Below are 25,481 nucleotides of genomic sequence, written 5' to 3'. Positions count from 1 at the left end.
AGGTTGGAAGGGTACGGTGAGGGAGGGGTTTATCTGCCGCTTAGAGAGATCAGTACATCTGCAGTGCTACCAGAGCGCTCTCTCCACCCACAAACCCACCCTGACCACTCTTGTTGAGAACAAGGTCAAGTGCACCGTGGAAACCAGCTCTAATTAATTTGGGGGGTTGGGAGCTGTGGGCCATCCCAGGAGTCCTGGGGAAAAGCGAGCAGAAGAACATCTGGCAAAGAGGACTAGAGGGAGAGGTGGGTGACCGAAATGCAGAGATGTCCTGAGCTCTGTCACATTACGGGAAACGCAGCAGGAGCATCCAACAACAGCCTCCCGTCCCTCTGAGCTGTGACAGCGCTGCCCTGTAGGATGCTGCGGGTGTTTGCATTCACGTTCACATCACATTTCAACTCTCGTGCCTTTGGTCTCAAGCTCCACGGCTTCTTCCTAAACCCCCTTACACAACTTTCATTGTGGCGTGTTTAGCGTGAAACGGAACAGATGGACAAAACGTCAAGTACAAGGAGTGTGGCGGATGCTTACTGCTGGTATTCGCTGCTGTGGAACTGCCCCCTTGTTCATCCACCCTGCACCGGTTGCAATCAGGGAGGAGGCTCCACCTAACGGTCATACAGTGCTGTCTCATGGCCTGGGGTGGTCTTTCCGCATCGGACCCTCACTTTCCACGATGGATAGCACTGGACCAGGGTACAAACTAGTGCACTTCAGCCATTGCATTCTGTCTTCATCCTAACAGACGTTGATTATTGTCCGCCGCTCCCAGCCCTTGGCCCATTTCTCTGGGCTCGGTGTCCCACGTGCACATCAAAAGCTCCATCTTGTCAGTCAAGTCCCCGCACACCTTCCTGGTGATGTCCCCCACCCTGTGGCCCATCCTGCGAAGACCTGCTTCCCTTGCGGGGGCCCCGAATGAAACGGTTTCTTAAAAGTGCAACCAAAACCTAATACTGTCCTCATGTCCACATACGCTGCTACAGCTGCCCGCAAAACAGGTTTACCTCAGTTTCCCTAAACTGCCGTCACGGGTTTCAGCACAATTAGCTGCTACCGTAACTGTGAAGATAGACCGCTGTCGCTATTTACAGAAAAGAACCAAAAGAGGAAGTGCTGGGAAGTCACGCAGTGAAATCCGAAAACTGTGTCTAAAATCTGCTCTTGGGTTGAGTGATGCTGCCTGACTAGTCTGATCAGGTTTCTTGAGAGCTCTCTGATGGTGACCGTGGGGCTGTATTGTAGCTTTTGCAGATGGAAATGTGCTTATCAAACACCTCTCATGTCTCCATCCCACACCATTGCAAAGGACCTTGGGAGTTTGTCTGATATCGACAAGCCTTGGGCTGAACCAGCATCAAAACCTTGCTGGAGTCTCTTGAGGTAGTTTGGTATTTCTAATGTTGGTGGCTCCTTCAACTTACAGTGTTACAAAGAGTCAAGGGCTGTATCTGTCAGATTTTTGTGTGTCTCATGGCTGTAAGTGACAATAAATGCGATATGACAACCTGGTGTCGGAAATAATCCTCAAGTGAAGTTGTGCAGCTTGCTGAGATCAGTGGCAGTAAGCTGCAAAAGCATCAGGTGAGCTAACGGTACAACCTTCGGGAATTCACCAGAGAGCCAGTCTATCAAAGGTGCATTTAGGCCGCCCGGCCACCAGAGGCACTGCAGGCTACACAGAACTTTCGTCCGGCTGGCTGGTAACCAACTGTGTGTGCTTCCTCTTCTCCAGGATGCGGTTGAGCTCCTCTGTGAAGGAGTGGTACAGGGGGGAGGTGGTATCAGAGTCCGCCTGCCGCAGGAGCACATAGCTATTGCCGTTCATCTTGCGCAGGACGCTAGGCAGCGTGGCTGACAGTCCGTTGGCGTACTCGGAGGACGGCAGCGGCGGCGGTGCCGGCAGCGGTGGCGCGGGTGGCAACGAGTCCTTGCTCGGGGACGCCTGGCCCTCCCCAGGAACAATCTGCAGCAGGCCGTCAACTGTGGTCGCCCCAGCCATGCGCTCATCCCGCTCTGCTCGCTCGCCGTTGCAGCGGCTGGAGATGGTTTTGAGCTCCATGTGGGAACTGCGTTTACGCTCGTTCCGACCTGGACCCTGCTGGCCCCGCTTTCCGCGGCGAGCGGTGCGAGCGGAGAATGACATGTAGAGTAGCACGACGCTCAGCACCAGGCACAGCCCGCCCAGGATGGCTACCAGGGAGATATACACAGTCTCCATGTTCCGGAAGGTCTGTGGCAGAGGCACGGGCTCCAGCGGGGCAGGCGGGGATGGCAGGGGCCGCTCTGTAGCTGGGAACGGAGGTGGGGCAGATTCCCCCGGTTGTACTGTTTCAGTCCTGACCCTCACGGTGTAGTTGGCTGCCAGGACGTGGACCCCGTTCTCCACAGCAAAGCAGGCGTAATGGCCGCTCTGTTCGGCCCGGGCACCAATGAGGAGCAGACCGTCAGTGCCAACTCGGAAGCCTGAGTCCAGGCCGTAGCCCTGCAGCTCGCGTCCGTTGAACGTCCAGCGAGGAGCTGCCAGGTTGGAGCGTAGCTCACACTGCAGGAGCACGTCGTCGCCCGCCATCACCGAGCGCACGCGGAACACCGTAGGGCCTGCGGAGGACATCGGAGAACAGCACTTGAGCTGGCAGTGAGAGCGAAACCAGCGCGCCGATCGTCTCTAAGATCCCATAAAAAAAAAAAACTGGACAATCAGGTTCCACCATGAAACTCTATCATGTGCAGGATTCAGCAGTTCAACACAGGATTTAATAATCTCCCCCCTAACAGAGGGTGGGGGCATTATCATTACTCCTGGGTGAGACAGGGACACTGCAGCGAGCCTAGGAATAGTCTGCTATAAGACCAGCTCAACCAAGCATTCATTAGGAAGGAAAAATGTCCTGAAATAGTCCAGCAGGTGGAGTAGTGGTTAGGACACTGAACTTGAGACTAAAAGTGTTCAGGCACAAACCCCACAGAGGAATTACAGTCGTGGACTGAACTAAGGTATTTAACAGTTTTTGCATGTGCTCACATGTACACAAGGGTACGTTACTCTAAAATAAGGCTAATAACAGAGTAATAGCAGTGTATTGTGGATGGCACAACAAGTAGTGCTACTGTCTCACAGCGCCTGGGTGGTGCGAAAGGACGTGGGTTCAATCCCCGCTCGGTCTGTGTGGAGTCTGCATGTTCTCCCTGTGTCTGTGTGGGTTTCCTCTGGGTGCTCTGGTTTCCTCTCACAGTCCAACGACATGCTGTTCAGGTTCACCCATAGTGTTTGTGTGTTTGTGTTCCACTGATGTATGAATGAGTGACCAGTGTAAGTAGTGTATTTAGCAGTGTAAGTCACTGCAGTGAATAAGGTGTGTGGTCTGATAACACTACATAGAGTTCGTTGGAAGTCACTTTGGACAAAAGCATCTGCTAAATAAATAAATGTATTATTATTTACTTACTTAGCTGACACTAATTAGCCAAATTAGCAACAACATTAAGCTAATACTTACAGGTTAAGTGAGGATTCAGATCTGTAATATAATATAACGTACAACAGAAACAAAAAAGACTCACCATCTTTTGTGTTCTTACAGCCTCTGTTCCCCTTCAGGATGTCCTGAATAAGGCCAGATCTGAGGAAATGTGGATGTAAGCTGTCAGGACTGCTCCACGCACAAACACAAAGTGTTTTCTTCTCCTGGTCAGGGACACCATGCTTATCGTTACACGGTCAACTCTGTTTGTCTGCACTCTGCCAAACTGTACAGCGGACTGTCGACAACACCAACACGAAAGACAGTTGATCACAGCATAGGACCCACCATGTCAGGGGACACCCTCAGTTAGATATGATAAAGATGTCTTTGGGGCCCTCCGATGGGATGAAAAGGAGCAGATACCGGGGCATCGGTCTGAGTTCATAGCCCCTTCGCCTCCCGTGACCCACCCGACTCGCACCTCACCTGCCAGGTTGCGACTCAATGTCCGCGCAGGCCGAGCCGTTCCAGGCGCAGAAGGGGTCCCGGGCGAAGATGCAGTCGAAGCAGGAAGTGTACCTACTGCAGGTGGACAGGGGCAGCTGAAGGACCCCAGTAGGGGAGCCAATGTAGATGCTCCTCTTTTTTTTTGGTGGGGGGAGGGTGAAGAGAAAGGTTAGAGAGATTTCCTATAACAGCAATCAACCCAGTGCTGATAAATACTGTTAATCATTAAATAGTACTGGGTTAACAATTCACTCTGTGTGTGTGTGTGTGTGTGTGTGTGTGTGCGCGTCCAAGGAATCGTGCTGGAAAATGTCCCACGGACCTCAGACATAACCATCCCAGGGCAGCAGTGAGGGCTGCACGGCTACCTGTAACGGTGAGATGACCAGTCTGTCCACAGGCTGCGTTTTCTCAAACAGTTGCAGCTCCTCAATGATGTGCACACGACCTCCGACCTCCACAGCCCGGTGCAGCCAGCCTTCATCTGCAGCATGGGGGCATCATCGCAACACTTCTGTAACATTCTTTGAATGCTACAGGACATTGACTTTTTATCGATCTTTCACAGAACGGGATCAATAGGCAAAGGGTCAGGGGTCAAAGGGCACCTGTGCCAATGAAGAGCACGTGGTAGGGCCGGCCGTCGAGAGCAGTCACGCGGCGCACGGCAATCTGCGTGTAGCCCACGTTCCTCTTGAATAGCAGGGGGCGCTCCTCCTGGGGGCGCACGTGCCGGGACATCAGCGGGTGCCTCCGCGCGAAGTTGAGCACTTCATCCGGCAGGTCGCGGGACGAGTTGATGCCCCTGGCCCGGAAGGCGTCCGTGATGCACTTCGGGGAGGAGAGAGTGGTGTTCAGTACTGGGTTGTTCCGCATTTCAAAAGTACAAAGAGCACAATGTAACAACCCTGGCACTGGGATGGTGGTATTGGAACACCACTACTCAGGGTTACCTAGGTGTTAGACCTCCAAGGGTCAAAGTTCAGGCAGACAGCCCTCCTGTAATGTGCTTTGAAATTCATTCGTGTGTTAAAGAAACCACAACAGATGTGTCGTGTGTGCGTGTGTGTATATGTGATGATGATGATGATAATAATAATAATAATAATAATAATATTACTTGTGATTTAGACCTCTATGAATGTAATGTATCCTTAGTGTAATAAATCTAGTATAATTTCTATTTATGGACATTTTTCTAGAAGGGCTCCATCATCAGATTCTTAAGAAGTCTGTGGCCTAGAGAAGGTTAAGAAACTCTGCTGTAGATAAAACATGGAGAGAACAGCTTATGCTTGAATAAAAAACTGAGCTATACATGTCAGAAGTAACATGTAGGATGTGTATATTTTCTGTATGTTTCCGTTTTTTTCTGCACTAACAGTCGTACTTTTTAGATTTTTTATTAATTTCTCAGGTGCCCAGTATGCTATGTCTTCAAGAGAAATTCAGAGGAACACACACATGTCTCTGTAAGGTTATCTGTGCTTAAATAGCATTATGCAACATATTTAAGAGGCTCTGCAGAGGCAAACCTTAAGCTGACACGATTCCAGTTCTGAATTCAAACATAAAATTCCAGCTCTTAAAATATGAAAAAGGGCCCCATTGAAACGTCAAGAATGTGGCTAGAGTTTAACATTTTATAAGAGCCCATTAAGAAATGTCAATTTCAGTTCTAGGATTTAATGTGAGACAGAAATGGGATCAAATGGCACAGACTCCTTGCGCTCGTTTACTGATCTTTCGTTCTCTCTCTCGTGGTCCTGTGTGGTTCACCCATCCACACTGCAGTTTGGTCACAGCGCCTTGTTGTGTCCAGTAGGTTCTCTAACTCCTGAGGGTCTACAGCCTCAGCAAAAGGTCGGGAGAGGAGTCAAAATGATCACGGAATCGGGCATTTTGCTGCTTAGCTAGAACAGCAGCCTGCAGATACTGTGGCCCTCAAGAACCCGAGTCCAGCAACCCTGGTCCAAGGACTGCTGACTCACTTTTTCGTCAGGGTTTGCTTGCATCGGGGGTGGGGCTGGGTATGGCTTTCTCCCGATAATTGGGCTGAGGAGAAGGGGAAATCTAGAGCATGGCGCTGTTCAGTTGTTTAACCTCACCGAGCCTGGCCGTGGCTCCGGAACCTTCCCCGTGTATTCGATCCACTTGGACTCCTGGCTCTCCATGAAGGGTCCATCAAAGGTCTTCTGTACATCCTCAACAGAGTACCGGCAGATCGCCGAGGTTTTCACGTTGGTCCTGCGGAAGCCATCGGTGCCAAGGTTAATAACTCCCACATTACCGACAACATTCACTTTTTCGCCTAACCCAAGCCCTAACCCTAACCCTAACACCAACTCCATGCAATTCTGCTGCAGCCTGGAGTAACAAGACTTCAAACAGAAGTAGAAGATAATAAGGCAGGAAGGTGCAGCTGAAACACGAAAGGCCCTGGGGCGGCTTTCGTAAAAGGTACATCCCACACCTCGAGTTAGAGGGGAGTGGCGCTGCCCCGCCATGTCGTTCAGGTCCATAACGTAACGTTCAGGAGATGGGAACATCCTCCGAAGCGGAGTCATCGCAGCAGCCGCCACCTATCCCCGAGGGCAATCTGTTTACATGGCAGCACTGATTTGGGAAGGCCAAGCAGAGGTGACAGTGAAATCATCACCGGGGAACCCCAATGACACGAGGAGCAGCAGTGCTCCTCTTCGTTTCCTAAATGAAAGGGTGCATGCGGTGCACTGTGGGTAAATACAAGATGCCATAACCACTCTGGGATCAGTGTGCTCGTGCCGCTCTTTTACCTACAGCTCTAACTGTTCCAGGATCAGTTTGTTCACGCTGCCGTGCCTCTGTTTTAGGGCAGCGGCTCCAACCCCAAGGGCACTGTCGACACCGAGACCATTGTACAAGGCTGACAAAGGTGCACAGTCACCGTGACAATGGCGCTGCATCACACACCAGAGCCAGAGGAGAGTGAAGGCGAGTGAAGGCGTTACGGAGGGACAGGAAGGACAGAGGGAGAGAGAGGCTACATTCTGCTGACATCTGATTTTGGGGGACAGTGACTTTGCATTTACGATTGCAGGCCCACACACACACACACACACACACACACACACACACACACACACAAATACATGCATACAAAACACATGTGTAAACACACCACTGTGTCAGCAGTCTCCAACAGTCAAGGACACCTGGGAAGGCAGTGGAAACCCTTCGGTTACTGGAGACACTTAGAGATGTTTGGGTTCGTGTACTGAAGCTATCTAAATGCTGCTCAGATACAACCCACTGCACCTGGGCTAATCTCACCCCCTTCACCCAGGCTGCCCGGCTATAATGACCTTGAACGCTTGCCCTGTTGACACGATGGCACACACACCAACACACCATGGACTGTAAATACTCTACTGAGAGGAGGGTCTTGACCAAATAGCCCTCCCACTAATCGGAGCAGCGGTCAGAGTAATTACCCCTGGAAGAGAACAAACTCGTCTCCCTGTTTGTTTGATACTGCTCGGACCACACCAGCTGCTGGCTTTGTCTCGGTTGGCTGTTGGCCGCTCTCTGACTGACGCCGGTACGCTCTAAAGTCGGATCCGAGCCAAGCTGGCAGAAACCCAGTTAGCTTTGTCCCCTCGGTCGCCACGGACACCGTGCACGTCCACCCTCGACCTGCTCGACAGAAGGTAACCGGGTGGGGGGGTCGAGTCCACCTTTTGTAAACAGCCTTGTTCCTCTGCAAACAATTAAACACAGGTTGCGTGGAACATTGCTCCAGATGGCTGGGGTTCTTAAGAGCTCCTTGAAGGACAGAGGCCTGCTGGTGGTGAGAAATGTTCCTAAACACCAGTAAAATACAGGTGTGCGTACATCAGAAGAAGGACTGACAGGGAAGGACGTTGCCCTCTAGAGGCTGGAGGTTGACAGACAACTGAAATCTGACTGGGTGTTTATGAAATCCAGCAGGAAACTGTACAGTATATAATACCTACAATAATTCATCTTGATCGATTGATGGATGGATCGCAGTCAAGCCCTGCGACTGAGAAATGCGAAATTCTCCACGTGAGGTGCATTTGCGTCCTCTGTCTCAAGAGACCTAACGTGGTTTGAAGTGTGGTGTGATGATCCATCTCTGTCCCAGTTCTTTAACACCCACTGATCTTGGCAGACAACCCAAAACCTTTCAGATCCCACCCCCTGCTGTTCTGAACTCCTCTGCTCCTATCCTCTTTCCACGCAGAGCCGTGCTCTCCCCCACAGCCCGTGCTTACCATTCCAGGCCAAAAACGCCGTAGAAGATGCTGCTCTGTGCTGGTTGGGCCTCCACGAGGAACACACTGCGCAGGACATTCAGGTGAAACTCATAGTCAGGGATGGAGCAGACCAGGCGGGCCTTCAGGAAGGAGGTCCACTTCTTCTGCAGGGTCCGGAGGCCTCCCCAGTCTCCCTGGAGGAGCAGACGGCACACAGGAGTATGAGGCTGCGTTCATTCTAACCGAGCAACATGCCAATGCGGAGACCTTCTAGAAAAGTCCTTGTCTGCTTCATGTGTCTCAGGTGCTTCTGCCTCTGCAAGCTGGATGCTTCCTGCTATGTATTGTTCTGAAGAGCGGATGCAGGAAAGAGAACCATAAGACTGTCTCTAAACCAGCTGGTAGCATAATGGTTACAGCTGTTTCCTTTGGACCCAAATGCTGCAGGTTCAAGTCTCATCTCCAGCTGTAGTGTCCTTCTGCACTTACCTTGAATTGCTCCAGTAAAAACTACTCAGCTGCATTAATGGGTATGTAATTGTAAGTTGTGTTGGACAAAAGCATCAGATAAGTGTTAAACCAAGGTCTTAAAGGGGTTGCTGGAACCCTGAGTGGTGATGTACCACATACAAATGGAGGTAAATTCTTGTCTTGCAGTACAAAATATGCCATTTTTGCATTGACAGCTCATCCATTTTAAATTGCAGATTGAAACTGATAACAGCGTCCATCCTCCAGCGTTCCCTGCAGCTCCGTCATGACATCATACACGGAGCAAGTCTGGACCAGCCCTGTGATTGGGCAAGAGCTGTGCTCCCACTGGGAACAAAGAGGACCGGGGACCACAAACAGAAACACACACACACACACGGAGAAATGATACGTGCTGTAACATGCCTCCTGCGTATCACACACACATGCGTATTATGCAGAGATGAACCCCCACCCCCACACACACACACACGGTCCACAAACACACTACCTCCTTCTCCCTCTCAAACACACAAACGAACACAACAGATGCCCAGATGAAAACACAGGCGCAAGTCATGCAAACACACAGTGCGTCAGCCTTCCCGCAACACATACAAAGAGCGCTCTGCCTCATGCTGTGTCTTGTTTATCATATTAATTATCCCAGTAATTACTCTTCATCCAACGGAGCTCTGAAATTGCCCCAAACCAACAGAGATTTGAAATGACGCGCGTGGACAGACTGGAAGCTGCATCTGCAAGCAGGTCTTTTCCTTCGCTTTCCTGACGAGCAGAGCCGGACTCATACTTCTTCATCAGCCACGTCGTCCATAACTGTCATTGTTCCCTGTGCGATTTCAGCAGAGCTTCTGCCTTCAAAGTCCCGCAAGCCATCCGACGCACTGTGCCGTCGCCTAGCGTTTGGAGGGAGGAGAACGGAAGACATGGCAGCTGGACACTGTACCGTCTCTTCCTGTGTCATTTCCTCCTCACCTGAGTAACCCAACCCATGGTGACAGGGTTATGCAGTATAATATCAGTTCAATGATGGCGCTTCTGTAATAGCGGCTCTACTGTGCCCAGCTGAAGGTTAAACCCCACCAGGCACCACCTGCACCTGGTCCTCAGTCCACACGATGGACCTGCGATGGCTGCACTTCAGAGGAGACCGGATTGTGACGCTTGGCTGGAGAGATGCTGAACAGAACCTCACCGCCCCCCCACCGTGCTCACCAAACATGGTGCCAGCTGGCAGGGGCAGGGCACCATCATGGCAGGTTACAAGAGGGAGGGCCATCAGAAAGCTGGTGACACTGGGGCAGAGAACTGGGGCTGGAGGGATGGAGAGGGACGACCGGGCACGGCAGGCGGCGTCAGGCTGTGAACTCTGCAGGGTCTGGGTCCAACGTCTGGCGGTCACCACTGTCACCGCAGTCACTGTGGCGGGAAACATGCCATCCGCTGCCAGACTGACAGCTGCACCTATTGGCTTGGCCCAGTTTGGGTTGACGCTCTGGTGGCCGCCACACCAGCTAAGGGTGTATGCATGTCTGTGTGTGTGTGTGTGTGTGAGCAGCCTGACCTCATTCTGACACAGATAAATTGATAATGAAGCCGTTAACAACAAAAAATCAACAGCAATGTGAATTAACCTTTCGTAGGGAGCGGATGGGCCACGCTTGAGTTTCCTGGAATGGTCCCTGGATGCTCTAAGCACGAGAGAGGAGCACATCCTGATTGGTTGCGATAGTCAGGCTGGAGCAGGGGAGGGGAGGGTTAAGAGGCGAGAGGGTGTACTGTCTGGGAGGAAGGAAGTGTGTAATCTGCCTGGTAACAGCAGCATCCTGAAGGACCCATAGCAACTAGGTGCTGGGAGATGAGACCAGAGTCATCCTTTAGATGAGGATCAGCAGTCGGTCCGATGTGGACGACAGGTTCTCAGCATGGCTGTTGCGTCGGGATCAGAACAAACCTTCTGAGAGCTGTGATGTATTCTAAACACTGTGCTGTCTCCCATTCAAATAATCACTCTGGTGCATACGAGACATACTGGGACCGTGGACCCACCTTGCACACCCGCGCCACCCTTGCCACCCTCGTCTGGCTGAAAAAGGGCGACTGCTCCTGGCTCCTCTCCGTGAAGAAGAAGTAGATCTTGTCGTCATCCCCGACGGAGCTGTTGACGCTGTCCCGCACCAGCGCGGACCCCACGAAGTTCGCCTCTGAACAGGGGTGGGGGGGGCTGTCAGTGCGGCGCTGTCAGAAGGGCGGTGCGGTGACCACCCCCCACCGCCCTTATACTTCAAAGCTCCAAATCACCAACATACACACATTATTACATGTTTAGTCTTTTTCACGTATCAGCACTATGTATCCAGGGGCTCATTTTTAGCTGAGGTTGCTTCTCATATGAGTTCGGGCAAATATTTACACCTTTGTTTATAAATAGTGACGCAGAAGGCAGCTTTGGTGCACGGGGCCTGGAACAGCGCTCTACTTCCTTCGCAAGGTTCAAACGTCTCTTTGTGACGCTCACACAACTTGTGGCCTCTGCAGCATTATATGAGTTCATATGCTGCGTCTGAGGGCTCAAATGGCTCAGAGGAGACTCCCTCTCTCCGGGGTCGCGTGCGCAGTGTCTCTCACCGAGCAGCCAGCGTATGGGTCCCTCTTCGGTCTTCACCGTCGGGTACGGGTAGTTGCGGCGGATGTCGGGCGAGCTGCGGAAGTCGTACTGCGAAGCTGTGTACATCTCTCCATCTGGGAGCAGGAAGAACAGGCGAATAAAGGCCTCGACACACACCTCGCTCACACCTTATTATTCTTTTAGTAGGCTGACTGCCAGAGAAGGGCGGAGCCACCCCCGGTCCATCGTCTTGTCTCTCTTACACTCATCCATTTTTTTACTTTTGCTGCTAAATATTGATGGAATCTTTACAACATTGATGAAGAATAAAGAGGTCTGTCTGATGTGCGCACACACACACTCAGATAAACAAAAGGAGGCTCAGCTTCTAACTTCATAAGGGTTCGACAAGGGGCAGCCCTGAGCCGCAGCTGCGCACAAGGCTTCTCACCGTCACGGTAATGCAGGAAGGGCACGACAAGAAGAACACTGAGAGCCGCTCAGCCTCTCCATCTCTGTTCATTTAGGTGTGTGCGGCAACAGGAGCCTTGCAGCGACGCAGGGGGAGGGGGTGCCGACTGCGAAGCCCGGTACCTACCCACGAAGAGGCCCGTGTAGCCATTGGTAGGGTCGTAGGGACACTTCTCACGGCCGTCCTCAAACCCAGAAGACAAGGTAAAATGGTCCACGTCCTGAAGGGAGACAAGGAATGACAATCTGGTTTCTGGAAAAATCTGTCTCTTGTAACTCCAAACACAATATGTGATGAAGAATAAGGGTCAGTGGGGAGCTCTTACGATGTAGGTGCACATAGGTCGGAAGGCATGGGTGCCGCACACATACAGGTGGGTCTCGTTGAACCTCTGCAGGAAGCGGATGTGGTTAAAGCACTCCGTCTGTGGGAAATAGAGTGTGGGACATGGGTGAGAGCTCTGGGAAAAGGCGCCTTCATCAGACAGGCAAGCCTGATCATGCATGACCTTCGGGTGGACATGGCACACGCGTCCGCTTACACGCACACGTATAGAGAAACTTTGCATTCATCCTTCCTAGAAAGACAGCAGATTGGCAGGTGGGGACATGGCGCTGGGTTTAAAACGCTGAGGAATCCTCCAGCGGCCACCCTGGGGCACCGAGGATGCTCTGGTTTGTCTAGGCTAAAGTAATCTGCAGGGACCCAGTCAGGGGTATGAGGAGGGGCAAGACATGAAGAAACGCCCAAACCCAGAAACAGAGAAGCATATGGAGACACACGGTGGAGGGCCTAGTTTCCTTACCTGATTGTCCCTCCCTTTGTTCAGGCACTGCAGCTTCTGCCCCGCCGATGCCTCCCAATTGATCTGACACAGAAACAAAAGGCAGAACCGATGAAAGAGCCGTACCTTGGACCAGTCCCACGACCTCGTTCAGAGGTTCGGATGTAGAGCAGTGAGAGGCGGAGTCATGGAGAGAGTAGTTCTAGATAAACACCTCCCAGTTGATCTCCCTCCTTTCCAAAACAGAAATGTCACCCAATTTATGGTAATCTGTGCACTTTCCTGCCCTGGCAGTAATAGCAGCTGGGAAGGGACCTGCTCTCGAGGTCTGTAGGGACGAGTCGGTCAGACTCACGGTGCGACTGCTTCCTGCAGCGCCGATGTCTCTGGTGACCAGGGCGAAGATGGCGCCTCGGGCCCCGACGTATAGAACACCAGCCTGGTCCTCCAGCAGCAGTGTGCTGTAGTTCTGGCTCGAGCTGTTGAACCACCGGCTTCCCAGCAACCCTGGAACAAGTGAACGCCAGTCAGTCAGAGACCCGCTACAAACACGAGGTCGTGCGTGCGTGCGTGCGTGCGTGCGTGTGTGCGTGCGTGTGTGCGTGTGATCTTATGGCTCGACATGCCAACATATTCCTCCGTTTCCAAGCGCCCCCGGCCTCCCGCATCATTCCCAGCATTCCCTGCTCACTGTTCAGTCAAGCACGCAGCTGTCCCTGTGCTGTCGCAGGAAGGGAGCAGAGGATTCTGGGACATCGGTAAGAAAAGCAGCGCCCCATTTTCTTTTTCTAGGTCTGCAAATGTGGACCAGTTCTTTCTGGGCCACTCCAGTACACATGACTTCTTGCTAGGTTGTCTCAGCCAGCCCAGGTACAGCACAACGTGCTAGGGTTCGAGCCACCGTCCTCCTGCCTTTACTCCCCCCACCGTGTTTTCGCCCTCTGCCTTCTCTACCCCCTTCCTGAAATCTCCATGACCTCTTCGACCAGTGGCTGCAGGCCAGCTCCGTGAGTCTGCACTCTTCAGAGTACCGAATGAGCGCAACGGGGAACGCGCTGTCCCCGGGAACGAGGGCTGTGAATCAAGAGGAGGAACCTCAGGGCTCCCCCATGGCCTGGGACGCCCGATCGGGGGAGGGGCTCGGCACACAGGGAGCGTGAGACAGTCAAAGTACCCTGGACTCCATGCTCCACGTCTCCCAAGGCTGCAAGCAACTGAGGGCTTTCGCCAGAAACCAGAGCGCTGCAGGTTCAACTCCCAGGAAGTATTTCCGCAAATATTGTCCGCTGGGGTACTAAACCAGGAACTCTTTGAGGTAGGAATATTTTCGGGTGGCTGCGCACAGCGTAAAGCTGTCAGCTGTGACTCGAGTGTCAGCCGACAAAATAAAGTGAATAAATAAGCCACTTTACAGCTCATATGTTCCGCCTGATGGACTTTGGTCTGAATCCCACCTTCTGCTGGAGTACCCTTTATCAAGGTGCTTTCCCTGAACTGACACAGTAAAAATCACCCTGATGCATGTATGGGTAAATCAGTGTAAGTAGCTGGTAGAACCCTTAAGTGTACAACCCTCACCTTGTAGGTTACCTGTGAGAAAGCAGTCAGATAAATGAATAACTACGAAACTGCAGAGCTTTGTGCCTCTTTGCACATGAATCAGATGGATGTTGAATCCTATCCTGTTTGTTCTGGTGTGGCAGATCTGGTCTGAGGGCTTGAGATGCATGTTGCTAGGGTACGAGAGAACTGCAGGGCTGACACCCCACCCAGGTGTGTTTGACACAACAAAGAGAGCAGCATAAAACATCACACACACACACACACACACACACACACACACACACACACACACACACACACACACACACACACTGCAAGGTCATGCCAACATTTAGCAGACTGTGGAAAAGGTTACCATCTCAGCACCTGCCGACTGGCAGCCTGTTTCCGACGGCCCCCAGAAACGTGCTTAAAATTTAATTTCTTTGTTTTCCCCAGAAGATGTGTCTCCAGAAATTAGGGGCAAAGCGGAGACCCGTCATCGGCCAAAAAAGGGGCCTGGAGGCACACGTTCAAACAGGATGTACAAATACAATCAGGCTGTATAAATGTAAAAAAATGTACATGTAAATACAAAAAAGCGTGTGTGTAAACACACGGGGGCCCCATGAAAGCAACATTTCCGTGTAAAGACTCCAGAAGGAAACTCTGAGATTATTGTCTTGATGAAGACAGTTAACCACCCCTCGTCTTTTGTCAGTTTAATTATCGTGAGGCCCAGACCGCCTCACTGCAGACACACATACACACACACACAAGTGGAATCGGGTCAACCCCCGTTCGCATGTTCCTCCATTTTTACGGGGGTGTGAATGTGCTGATGCAAACTGGCAGTACTGGGGCAGATCTTAGATGGAATGCACACAAGCCCCCCCAGTGCACACCACCCTGCCAGACATCGTCCAGCCTCCTGAGAACATTCTGGAACACTAAACTCTGTCACAGCTGTCAGGTGTGGGGGGTACACCGACAGGGGGGAGGCTGACATTTCTTCGTGGACCCATTTTTAGCCGCCAACCCCATTATGATGGCCGTCCATCAAACCCCTGGCTAAAATCCTGCCCACAACTGGACACCTCTAGTGACCAATTCCAGATGAGGACCATGACAGTGTCCTTCCAAACTGGACAGACCAAGTTCTGCTTGTATTATAAACAAGAGGCAGAGGGTGGCGTATTGCTTAGAGCCATTTCCTTGTAACTGAAAGACCTGGGTTTGAGTCCTGCTCCTGCTCTACTACCCTTGATCAAGGTACTTAACCTGAATAGATACAGTAAAATGACCTAAGCTGTATAAATGGGTAAAACACCATCAGTAGCAAAGAGTACAAAGGTAACACTATATGGCACTTTGGGTAAAATAATAGCGTGAAATTAATGATAAAACCTCGCCGTAGTTCCATTTACCCAGAACCAAAGTTCATTCCTCATCATCTATCCATCCATCCAACATCAACAACCGCTTGTCCTGAGCGGGGTCGTGGTGAGCCAGAGCCTGACCCGGTAACACAGGGCGCAAGGCAATCTATCCGGTGCTTTTCTCCAGAAGCAACTTACAGCATTAAGCTACTTATGCTGACTTTCCCCTTTACAAGGCTGGGTAATTTTTACTGCCTCCATTCAGGATGAGTACCTTGATCAAGGGTACTGCTGCATGAGTGGGGATTCAAACCTTGGTCTTTAGAGGTGGCGGCTCTGACCACTGCGCCACCTGCTGCTGCCTTTACCTCTGCTGAGGTTTCCTGCCATTGTCCTGCCTTGTTTTTCTCCTCCGTTTCAGCTATTACTACCGTTTATCTCACACACGCATGGCGCGACTCTGTGAAGGAAGGGCCGTATGTCGCCGTCCCCTCCGCAGCGCTTCACCTCCCGCGGCCAACGAGACGTTAGATCCGAGATGCCGCAAGTTTCACGATAACACATCCAGGGAAGAACGACGGGAAGCTGAGCAGCTGTTGTCCTGGCTGCTGGCCGTGGTGTCAGTGGCGACAGCGGTTCCAAAAGCAAAGATCGTGTTCACACCGCGCTCCTGTTAATGATACGGCCGCTGTGCCGCGTGAACGTCGGTGACAGCAAGGGGACGGAGGGGCTCAGCATTTACAATGTGTTGCACCAAAGCCAAGGACCAGGAAACGCTGAGGAGTGGGGAGGGGGTTTTTGTGCGCACGCGGGTGTCCTTTGCGCTTCCCGTTGCCATGCCAACTCTCCTCCGCTTTCGGTCCCGCGTTTCCTCGGCGATGCGCTGCAGCTGCTCACCTCCTCAACTTGCATTCCCTTTCAGAGGTGCCGAGCGACCGCAGTCTATATTTCTGCGGCACGTATCCCTGATGGTGCAGTCCAAAGGCATGGGGGAATTCGCTGCCCCCCTCCACCCCCCGTTGCTGGATGAAGCCTATTAGCGCTAGCTGGCGGCTAAGCGAGCGAAAGCACTCATCCCACGCTCACGCTCAGTCCTATTGGACAGACCTTTCTTGTCGTCTGGTTGATGCGATAACCAGAAATTCCATAGCAGCAAAACACATCTGGCGTCGTGGGGATGGGGGAGTTCAAGTCGGCCGTGGATTATGCGTTCCTTAAGTTCTGCGGGTTGGCGGCTGCTTGCAGCGAGGCGTGCGTTGCTCTTCCAGCTCCCCCCCGACTCCCAAGCGCTCCTGCATGGTGTCTTTGTAGCCTGGACCACACTGTGTGACCTGGCTTCCAAGGGCCAGGTGCAGCAGCTGCGCAGATATTCTCAGGACAAACACAGCTGAAGTCATCCAGATCTGAGTGGAAACAGGTAACAGGCTGCAGGTGGTGCAAACGTTCAATCTGCTGCCTTTCACCTGACAAACTCTATTTTGATCCAGCATTCAAATCCCATCTCCTGCTCTAGTCCCCTGGATCAATGAACGTACACTGAAGTACAGCAGTAAAAATGAGCCAGCTGTACAAATGGCTAAACCAGTGTAAGTAGCTTTGGATAAAGTGCGCGCTGAAAAAATAACAAAATGTAACACGGAGTTTTAGGTAAGGGAGAAGAAACTGCAAGCCTTCTGTTTTCACCGAACAGCCTCCTGTGTGTCCTCCAACAGCCGGAGGGTGCTGTGCAGTCTGCGCGGTCCTCGCGTCACACAAAATGCTCCCAAAGCACATTCAACTGAGTCACATCACGACCCCTCCGGCCAGAACGTCCTCCACACATCGTTGTCGTCCCGGGGTCTTGTAGAGGCTGGGAAGGATTCATGCAGAGCGCCTACGTGTGGTGTGTGTGTGTGGGAGGGGACAGGGACAACTCCCTCCCTGCTGGGGGGTAGGCCGCTTTACATCAGAGAGGGATGCCAGCGATGTGCCCCGACTCCCACACCTCCCTGGGCCAATTGTCACTTCTGAGCACATCAAAAATGAAGCGCGGTCAGCTGGGTACGGGTGCAGGCACCCCCTTTCCTACAGGAATCTAAAGGTCAGAGTCAGGGGGAGGGGTTATGAAGGAAAACGTGACCGCTGCTGTGGACTGCCAGCACCCATGAAAATACCCAAGAGGCTCAGCGTATGTTGGCGGGGGGGCGGTCATGCGTAAACTACATTTCCATAGTTACATAAAACACAAAGACTCCCAAGTGCATAAACAGTGTAGTTAAGCTCCGCCCCCCCCACGCCTTCACCCCCCCAGGGCTGATAGCTCTCATGTCATTTAACAAGGCAGACGCGCTGAGCGCATCATTAAAAGGAGGACACTGAAATTCTCCACCGATGAGGGGGCCGAGTGACCATGTGTGGTGGTGCCACAACGTCCTCTTTCTCGCACCCTGTCACATGTGGCCCAACGTTTATGGCAAGAAGGCAATAAGGAAGGGCACTTAACTAGAATTTCAGGTTGAAGAGAAGAACAGGCGGAGCTCTCTGGGCCCACGGTGAAACCCAGCTGGGCATGTTTGCACTGCGGTAAATTGCATGAAGTCTCACGTGTCACATGATCACTTCTGCTACAGGGTGGTCCCTCGAAAGATCCTCTAATAATGGGGACGCAACAGCCAGCAGCGCAGTGGTTAGCGTTGCTTATTTCCAATTAAAAGTCTAGAGTTCGAGTTCCACGTCCTGCCATAGCACTCAGGGTCAAGATACTTACACTGAACTGATACCATAAAAATGACGCTACTGTATAAATGGGTAAATCATTATAAAGGACGTAGTGTAGAGACTTAATACTGTAAATCACCTTGGAGAAAAGGGTGAGATAAATGAATAAGCAATAAGAATAACAGAAAAATTGTGTAAATACATGTGGAGAGAAGGCAGCATTTTAGGCCAAGTCAATTCAACACCTTGTTCATCCTTCTTAACCTGTGATCAGGACCCAGCAGTGACCTCTGATTCCAGGCCCTAATTCTTCCTAAGAAGCGAGTGGGGTGTGCACAGCATGCTTTGTTTGCTACAACTCGCGTCTTCAACAGACTTGTCATGTCACACCCCTGTGGAGTGCGTACACACGCGTGTCTGTATGCATGATCCAACGACAAAAACCAAGGTGGAGCAGCTCAAACATCAGGGCATGGTGAGTGTGTACACCTTCAAAGCGCCCTGGTATAATGGAGCGTTGCTGATTAATGTGTGTGGCCTTTGTAAGGCCTGTTGACCCTGGGGGGGAGGGCTAGGTGCCAATCCCCCCCACCCCCAAGGTTCCCACACTCTCCATTCCAAATAGCCCCTCCCATCACCAGCCCCTCGATCTCCTCACACCCCGCTGCACAGCCTGAGCCCCTTTGCACACCTGGATTTTGGCAGCGAATCACAGGTAAGCCTGCCCGCCTCGCCGCCGAAGCTCCTTCTGCCCTGAAGACAGCAGGCGGTAAATCCCACAAATCAGCACGTCTGCATAAATCCGGGGTGCGGATGCCCTCCCTTTCGCCTTCACGGGGACTAAAAGCACTTGGCCTGGACCTGCCCTGCCCTTAACCACTAGTTAGGGTTGAGTTCACTTTGCCCGCATTCCAGAGCAGACCTGTCACAGTCAATTGATCCACCTGGTGATCTACAGGACATCCCACCGAGGGTGCAGTCCTGCGCCGTTCTCCTCTACGTGCGGATCCTCCCGGTGACTCACGTGCTCTGAGTAATCGGCCGGGGCTCTGGAGGCGTGGAGGGGGGTTCGAGAGAAGATTACATCTCTTGGCTGCTCTCTGATGCCAAACGGCAGATATTAAGGCATCTGTGTTTGTGTCAGATGGCATCCTTCACCTTATTAAAACAAGAAATTCATATCTGCCCAGTTTCTCTCCGCCTAAAACAAACTAGTTGTTTCAGGGCTAGTTTACATCCTGGGAAATTAATGTACTTTATTGCTACGTGTCTGACATGGCAATACACACACACACACACACATCTTCAGAACCGCTTGTCCCTCACGGGGTCACGGGAAACCGGAGCCTACCCTGCAACACAGGGCGTAAGGCCGGAGGGGGAAGGGGACACACCCAGGACGGGACGCCAGTCCGTCGCAAGGCACCCCAAGCAGGACTTGAACCCCAGACCCACCAAAGAGCAGGACTGCGGTCCAACCCACTGCACCACCGCATCCCCCTAAAATACGTAAGTAAAAGCAGGAAAAAAAATACAGCCTTCATATGCCAGCCTGCTGAACCAAAGTGCATCAAAGTGCCTGTTCCAGCACAGTCCAATGTCTCCCATTCACACACGTCTGGCACGCTCAGACTGCGTTCGGCCTCGGGATTCTGATCTCGTACCTCTACCCTCCCTTAGCTGTCCAACTGGTTTGCTGCGTTGTTTTTCCTTTAGCTTTAAAGCGCAGACACTTTTTCCAACAACATACAATCAGCCAGTTGGGACAGATCAACCACACACGGTGCTATTTTTTGTTGTGACATATATCACAGTAATGGACACCTTGTCACCCGAGTCCAAAGCCGGGAAAAGGGGGCGATCAGAGTAATTCTCTTTCCAGAAATCTCATGTGAGAACCCGGTGTGGTGCCCCGAGCGGTCGGCTGCGTACAGAGAAGCGCTCGTGCAAGGTCAGGATGAAAGGAAGCGTGGGCTGAGACACACTCGCAGGACAAAGAAGGCAGGACATATAAATGCAGTCAACAGCAGCACAACGCTCTGGAGCCCCAGCATCAGATCACGACTCGTCGACCTCTCAGCACACGGCACTGGCACGTACTGCGGTTCGGGTCCGAGCAAATGGAAGAATGTTCTATTTATACATTCAGTGGAGCCATTTCTCAGAAGTGACAAGTAAGACCAAGTAAACAAATGTGCATTTCACTGACAGAGGAGGTTGCGGATGCAGGAACACAACCGTCAAAGCATGGCTTGTCCAGTATCGCCATTTTTGCCGGCGCACATTACACGACTAACTGCATATAGTATTGGTAGGAAGATCAGAGGTGATTATGATAAATGATGTCATGCACGTTTATGAAACTGCGAGATTATAATAGAAACGGGTCTGAATGGGATGTGTTTTGAGACCTTTGTTGAATGTTGCAAAAGATTCAGCAATTCTGAGGGAGCGCATTCCACCACATTGAAAAATATCTTTCAGTTGAGTGGGGTCATCGAGTGGACAGACGTGAAGGAGCACAGTGCTCTTGCTGGGTGTAGGGAGTGATCAGGTCTTGTCAGCAACAGGGAGCTCATCCTTTGTCCATTTTGTAAAAGTGGGAGGAGGTCCTTACTGGAGTCTCCAATTGCATCAGTGGAGGGTTAGGGTGTCTCTTCCAATGGAACTTAGAATCCGGCGAATTTCTTACCAAGGAAATGTGTACAAATCCCTGAGAACTGGAGCAATTTGCACCAATCTGTCAAACTGCAGGATTGCACCCCTCCCCACCGACCGTGACCAGAATCCGGACACATTCGACAGCTGTAATCGGAACTCAGGGCGCCACACTACCTGGGACTTCGCTCCGCTTTGTGGTGCAGCGAACATAGACACACTGAGCATCGTGTCGTCAGTCCAGCTGCTTCCTCAGAGTCAGTTCCTTTGGCAAAGGGCGCCTTCACTGGTGGCGTGGCGTTGCCGGTCACAGGTTCGAGCAGCACAAGGGAAACTACGGCTCGGAGGAGACTGAACTCGGAGAATCTCCCGCAGGAGCGGACCCGTTACCGCAGCATCAATTTTTCACAAGGCCATTACTTCGAGTCTGGTGGGCTCCAGCGAGGCGAAATCGGGGCACGAAGGAACGTCCTCCTGCTCTAAGAGTGTCTGGCTTTCACTTTCTCATTTGTGCCATTGCTTCCATCTGTCCCCACAGGCATGTTCATACCTGCAGCCTACCTGCCACTTGATGCCAGTAAGGGCTCAGCACACACTCCTACAGAGCGATGAACTGCAGGCACACCAGCACAGCTACACAATCCCACGCTATGCCCACCTGGAGACCCAAACGCACACTCGCTTTTGAGTTGAGAACGCAGACTTGGCCCGGGACAATCCCCTTCCTCTGTCGGATGACAGGTGCGCCCCCATCTCACCTTTGTGCCGTGCGCCCCCGCAGCGAGAGAGCGAGCGGCCGCACGGGTCTAATCCGCTTTGCTTTCCCAGGACAGACACCAAGGGGGCTCATTAAAACAGCGGCTGTGCGTACACTCTTTCGGCCGGGAAAAAACGCCCTTGCGCACACTCATCACCGCCACAGGCACACTAACGTCGCACACAAGCGCACAACTGCGCGCTAAGGTGTCTTGTGCTAGACACACTCGGAGCCAGCCCGGGAAGAAGAAGGATGCCGTGCACATTTTAATGACTTTGCGTTTCTTGCAGAGCGGCCCCGAACCCCAGCTATGTGGGTCAAGGACGTGTCTCTCAACCAGAGCAAGCGAACGAAAACAAGACTGCTGCGCGTTCCCACGGAACCAGGACTGCGGCGCGCAGAGATCGGCAGGAGCCCCTGGTGGCGCAACCATGTGGGTCAGGTCACACCATACTGTCGCTGATGCCGGTGAGATGCTGTTCGTGTAAAAGACGGGAAAGAAGACTCTATGTGGACACACGGAGAGGGACGCATTGGGGACTTAGCTGCACCATCCAAGTGGACATGATGAGGAAATCTAGGGCTGCGTCACCCAGGTGGACACACATTCGTGGCAGAGAACAAATTTAATTGACTTGCAGCTTCATCTGAGTATATTGGAGCTCCGGTGCGGATAAGAGAGTCCTTATCCTCAGGGGAAAGATCTGAGAGCAACCTGTAGGAATCCGTCCAAGCTAACGCACAAGTCTGTTCTGTCACGTGGTGACAAAAAGGCCTAAACGAGGGGGTTCGATGGGACAGGAGGAAGGGGGAGAAACCGGAGCAAATGACACACACTGGGCGAGAAAGAGCAAGGCGGCATGGGAAAAACCAACAGCCAGGGTTCGTTGGAAAGGAGAGAAGCACAAAGAACGGCTCCCTGTTGTGAAACAGCGTCAGCGGGATGTTAAAAAGTAGTTGCGGCGACACGCTGGCCCTGTCCATCTTGCCACATTCCACAAGGCCCAGCCCGCTCCCCTTCCGCCAAGAGGAATCACAACTGTGGCCGTATCACCTCTGCAGATCTCTGCCTCCAAGTACGAGCGTTCGACCCACACGAAGTCCCCACCGGGCTGAGATCAAATACACACACGGATACGCACATGGATACACGCCCGTGACAACATACACAACAAACTAAAAACATCCATAATAAAATGCTGGATTATTAAGTGATAAACAAACAAAGTAGTAACACTCATAAAGTGAAAATGCCGCCTAACCAACTGGAGAGGCCACCTTCCTGTGGGTTAGTCGTAGCAGGTGGGCGGAGCCTCGGTCAAGGATACACTCACAGGTATTGGATGGCCGCTGCACACACCAAACGGAGCTACGCTCCGCCATCTCTGTTCTGAAGGACGGGCCAAGGAAGCTGGAGGGCCGGTGAGGGACCCTATCAATTTCCCAAGGAGGATTCATTATGAAGAGGGTCTTAATCACAGACACAACTGGCCCTTCCTCTGCCAAACCACTCCGGTCCAGCCCTGGAAGGCAGTCTGGATTCCGCTCCCAGCCCCTCGCAATTCGGTCCCCGTGTCCATCATGGCCCTCACCAGCTCTACTGTCAGCACTCCGAGAGACGGGTAAACATTCTCCAGGCCTCCTAAAGGTTTACATTCCTCCCCCAGGACTGCACTGCTGCAGCCCTGACAGCTGGGAACGGTCACCATGCCGACGCCGTGATGTCATCACATGGCCCCACCCACATCTGCCCAAATTCAACGATGTCTTCGGCCTTCGGCGCCACCCTCGGAAAAAGGGCCCCATGGAATTCGAGCTCCCTGCCAGTGAGAACTCTGGGATGTGACAGTTGTGTGCTTGTTTAGTGTGTTTTTCTTCTTGGTTTGCTTTCGCTTGGTGTCCCAGGTCACTGGTGGCCTGAAGCTCCCTGAGGACAGCCTGTGATAAATGTGGCCGCAACAGACCAGTCGCCTGCGTGCGGGCCGTTCGTGTATTTGCGTAGCAAATGTTTCATATTGACTTGATTTTATCCCGCCCTATATTTAATCTGTGTGCTGCTCCTCACATTTACAAAACACTACCAACTATTTCCTGAGAGGGAAATAAATGGTAAAAGATGCACACAGTTTTAGGCGGGCCCTCCCACTGTTTACTGTAACTGAGAACTGGGACGGGGCTTGAGAGAGGTGATTTACGCTCCCTAAGTGTCCAAAGTGGAACAGAGACGCCTTCAGAACGTGTTTGTGCTCCCATCTCCGCAAAGTGTGTCATACCCTGCTGTAACGCGAACACAGCTGTTCTCAAAATGCACCGTGATACGAACGCATGCCGCTCTGTGTACACGCACAAAAGTGTGCGTACGAGTCACCGGGTGGATATGGACAAAAATCAATCCCGGGGGATCCTCGTGGAAATGAGTTCAGTGTCAGAAAACTCGCCATGATGGGTTCCAGAAGATCTCTGTTTCAATGTGGCTTTGCAGTGACTAATTTGTGTTTAGTGACTGAGGTCATTTACAGTGCTAGATGTGCTTCATTAGGTTTCTTAAAGGTGCTCACCTATCTACACAACAGAGCAATGTAACACACACACACACACACACACACACACATCAAAGGCAGTTCAGTCACCAATTCACCTGAAACCCATGACTTTGGATTGTGGGAGGGAACTGGAGCACTTGGAGAAAATCTACATAAACCATGGGGAAAACACGCAAACCCCATGAATGGGGACTGAACCTACTTCCAACGGTGCAGCCCAGGTGCTGACCGCATTGACATAAACCAATTAAAAGCTCAACGGATCTGAAACTGCTGCGGATTGATCTGCACCAGCCAGGCTTTACCAAGTCCAGGATTCACACAGCTGACTAGAAGTGACGGCTGAACCGGGGGTCTTGCCTGTGTGCGGCTTTCTTACCGTTGAATAGCACAGTTGTCCTTGGAGTGACATCCATGTCAAGGGTTGGTGTGAAGGGCAATCCAAACAGCGCCGATATGCAGAGCCAGCTCCAGAGCAGGGCGAGACGCGCGCCCATCCTTCCTCGATCCATCACCTTTGTGTGTGATGGCGACAAACCCGCACGCACTTTCTTCTCTCTGGATCGCAGTCAGACGCGAGCGCCTCCTCTCTCCATGCCCGCTTGGTCTACATGTGAATGAAAAGGACAGAGTGAAGCAAAGATGCTGTTAGCTGCACTGCTGCAAGGCGAGGCTGGAGGTGGGTGGGAGGCCGGCCGCCAGCGCAAGGCTCTCCATCTCAGTGTGTTGACAGAAGACTGTCACCAAGGACAGAGACGCACAGTGCAATGTGCCATTTTGGCTCTAGCAAAAAGAGTAGTAACGGCATTTATAGAGTTCCGTGAAGGTAAAAAAAAATACCTTGTTTATGAATGCCTGCTTGTTTGCTTGTGTTTGAGGCAACTGATGGTAAACTTTGCGTCAGAGTGCCGTGAGCTAATCTCATCTCAGCTGCTCACCCACCCACATGCACACACGCGCGCACAGACTCTGATTAGCAGACGGAGACCTGGTTGTTCCACAGCAGAACCCTGTGAGGCCCAGCCTACTGGCCCTTTGCACCCCATTACAATTCCTCTGAAAAAAACAATGTGGCTCATGCCAGACAAATCTGCAGTCACAGGAGGGGGGTAGCGCCGCAACACCTGCCCTCCTACATCAGGCTCCTGTTGCCCCATACAATTGCAGGTGACATGAATGTAGAGTCGCCATAGCAACGGTGTGGAAAAATCACTCCGAAAGGTTGAGAGGTTCTGTCTGTCAGTGATCGGGAGAGGCAACCTCACAATATATGGCCACGAAACATGGCAAAATGAAAAGCACGAGGGCCAACT

General features: G+C 52.0%; 1 protein-coding gene across 4 annotated transcripts in view; it reads right to left on the bottom strand.

The window, feature by feature from the left end:
- Positions 1-25,481, bottom strand: part of sema4gb (sema domain, immunoglobulin domain (Ig), transmembrane domain (TM) and short cytoplasmic domain, (semaphorin) 4Gb) — a 35,237-nt gene that overhangs the window by 3,379 nt on the left and 6,377 nt on the right. For all 4 annotated transcript variants that reach the window (XM_018736454.2, XM_029250388.1, XM_029250389.1 and 1 more), the window contains 14 exons: positions 24,548-24,775; positions 12,948-13,099; positions 12,614-12,676; positions 12,134-12,232; positions 11,935-12,028; positions 11,357-11,470; positions 10,778-10,932; positions 8,255-8,430; positions 6,086-6,224; positions 4,586-4,808; positions 4,346-4,461; positions 3,957-4,111; positions 3,568-3,626; positions 535-2,604 (listed from right to left, as the gene is read on the bottom strand). In XM_018736454.2, the coding sequence (XP_018591970.2) occupies positions 1,679-2,604; positions 3,568-3,626; positions 3,957-4,111; positions 4,346-4,461; positions 4,586-4,808; positions 6,086-6,224; positions 8,255-8,430; positions 10,778-10,932; positions 11,357-11,470; positions 11,935-12,028; positions 12,134-12,232; positions 12,614-12,676; positions 12,948-13,099; positions 24,548-24,680 (2,604 nt within the window). In that variant the 5' untranslated portion in view covers positions 24,681-24,775 and the 3' untranslated portion in view covers positions 535-1,678. The remainder of the gene's footprint in view (positions 1-534; positions 2,605-3,567; positions 3,627-3,956; positions 4,112-4,345; positions 4,462-4,585; positions 4,809-6,085; positions 6,225-8,254; positions 8,431-10,777; positions 10,933-11,356; positions 11,471-11,934; positions 12,029-12,133; positions 12,233-12,613; positions 12,677-12,947; positions 13,100-24,547; positions 24,776-25,481) is intronic.

The sequence above is a fragment of the Scleropages formosus genome, chromosome 3 (assembly GCF_900964775.1).
Source record: "Scleropages formosus chromosome 3, fSclFor1.1, whole genome shotgun sequence".
NCBI lineage: Eukaryota > Metazoa > Chordata > Actinopteri > Osteoglossiformes > Osteoglossidae > Scleropages > Scleropages formosus.
Note: the sequence above shows the minus strand (reverse complement) of the source record. Positions and strands in the feature narration are given on the sequence as shown.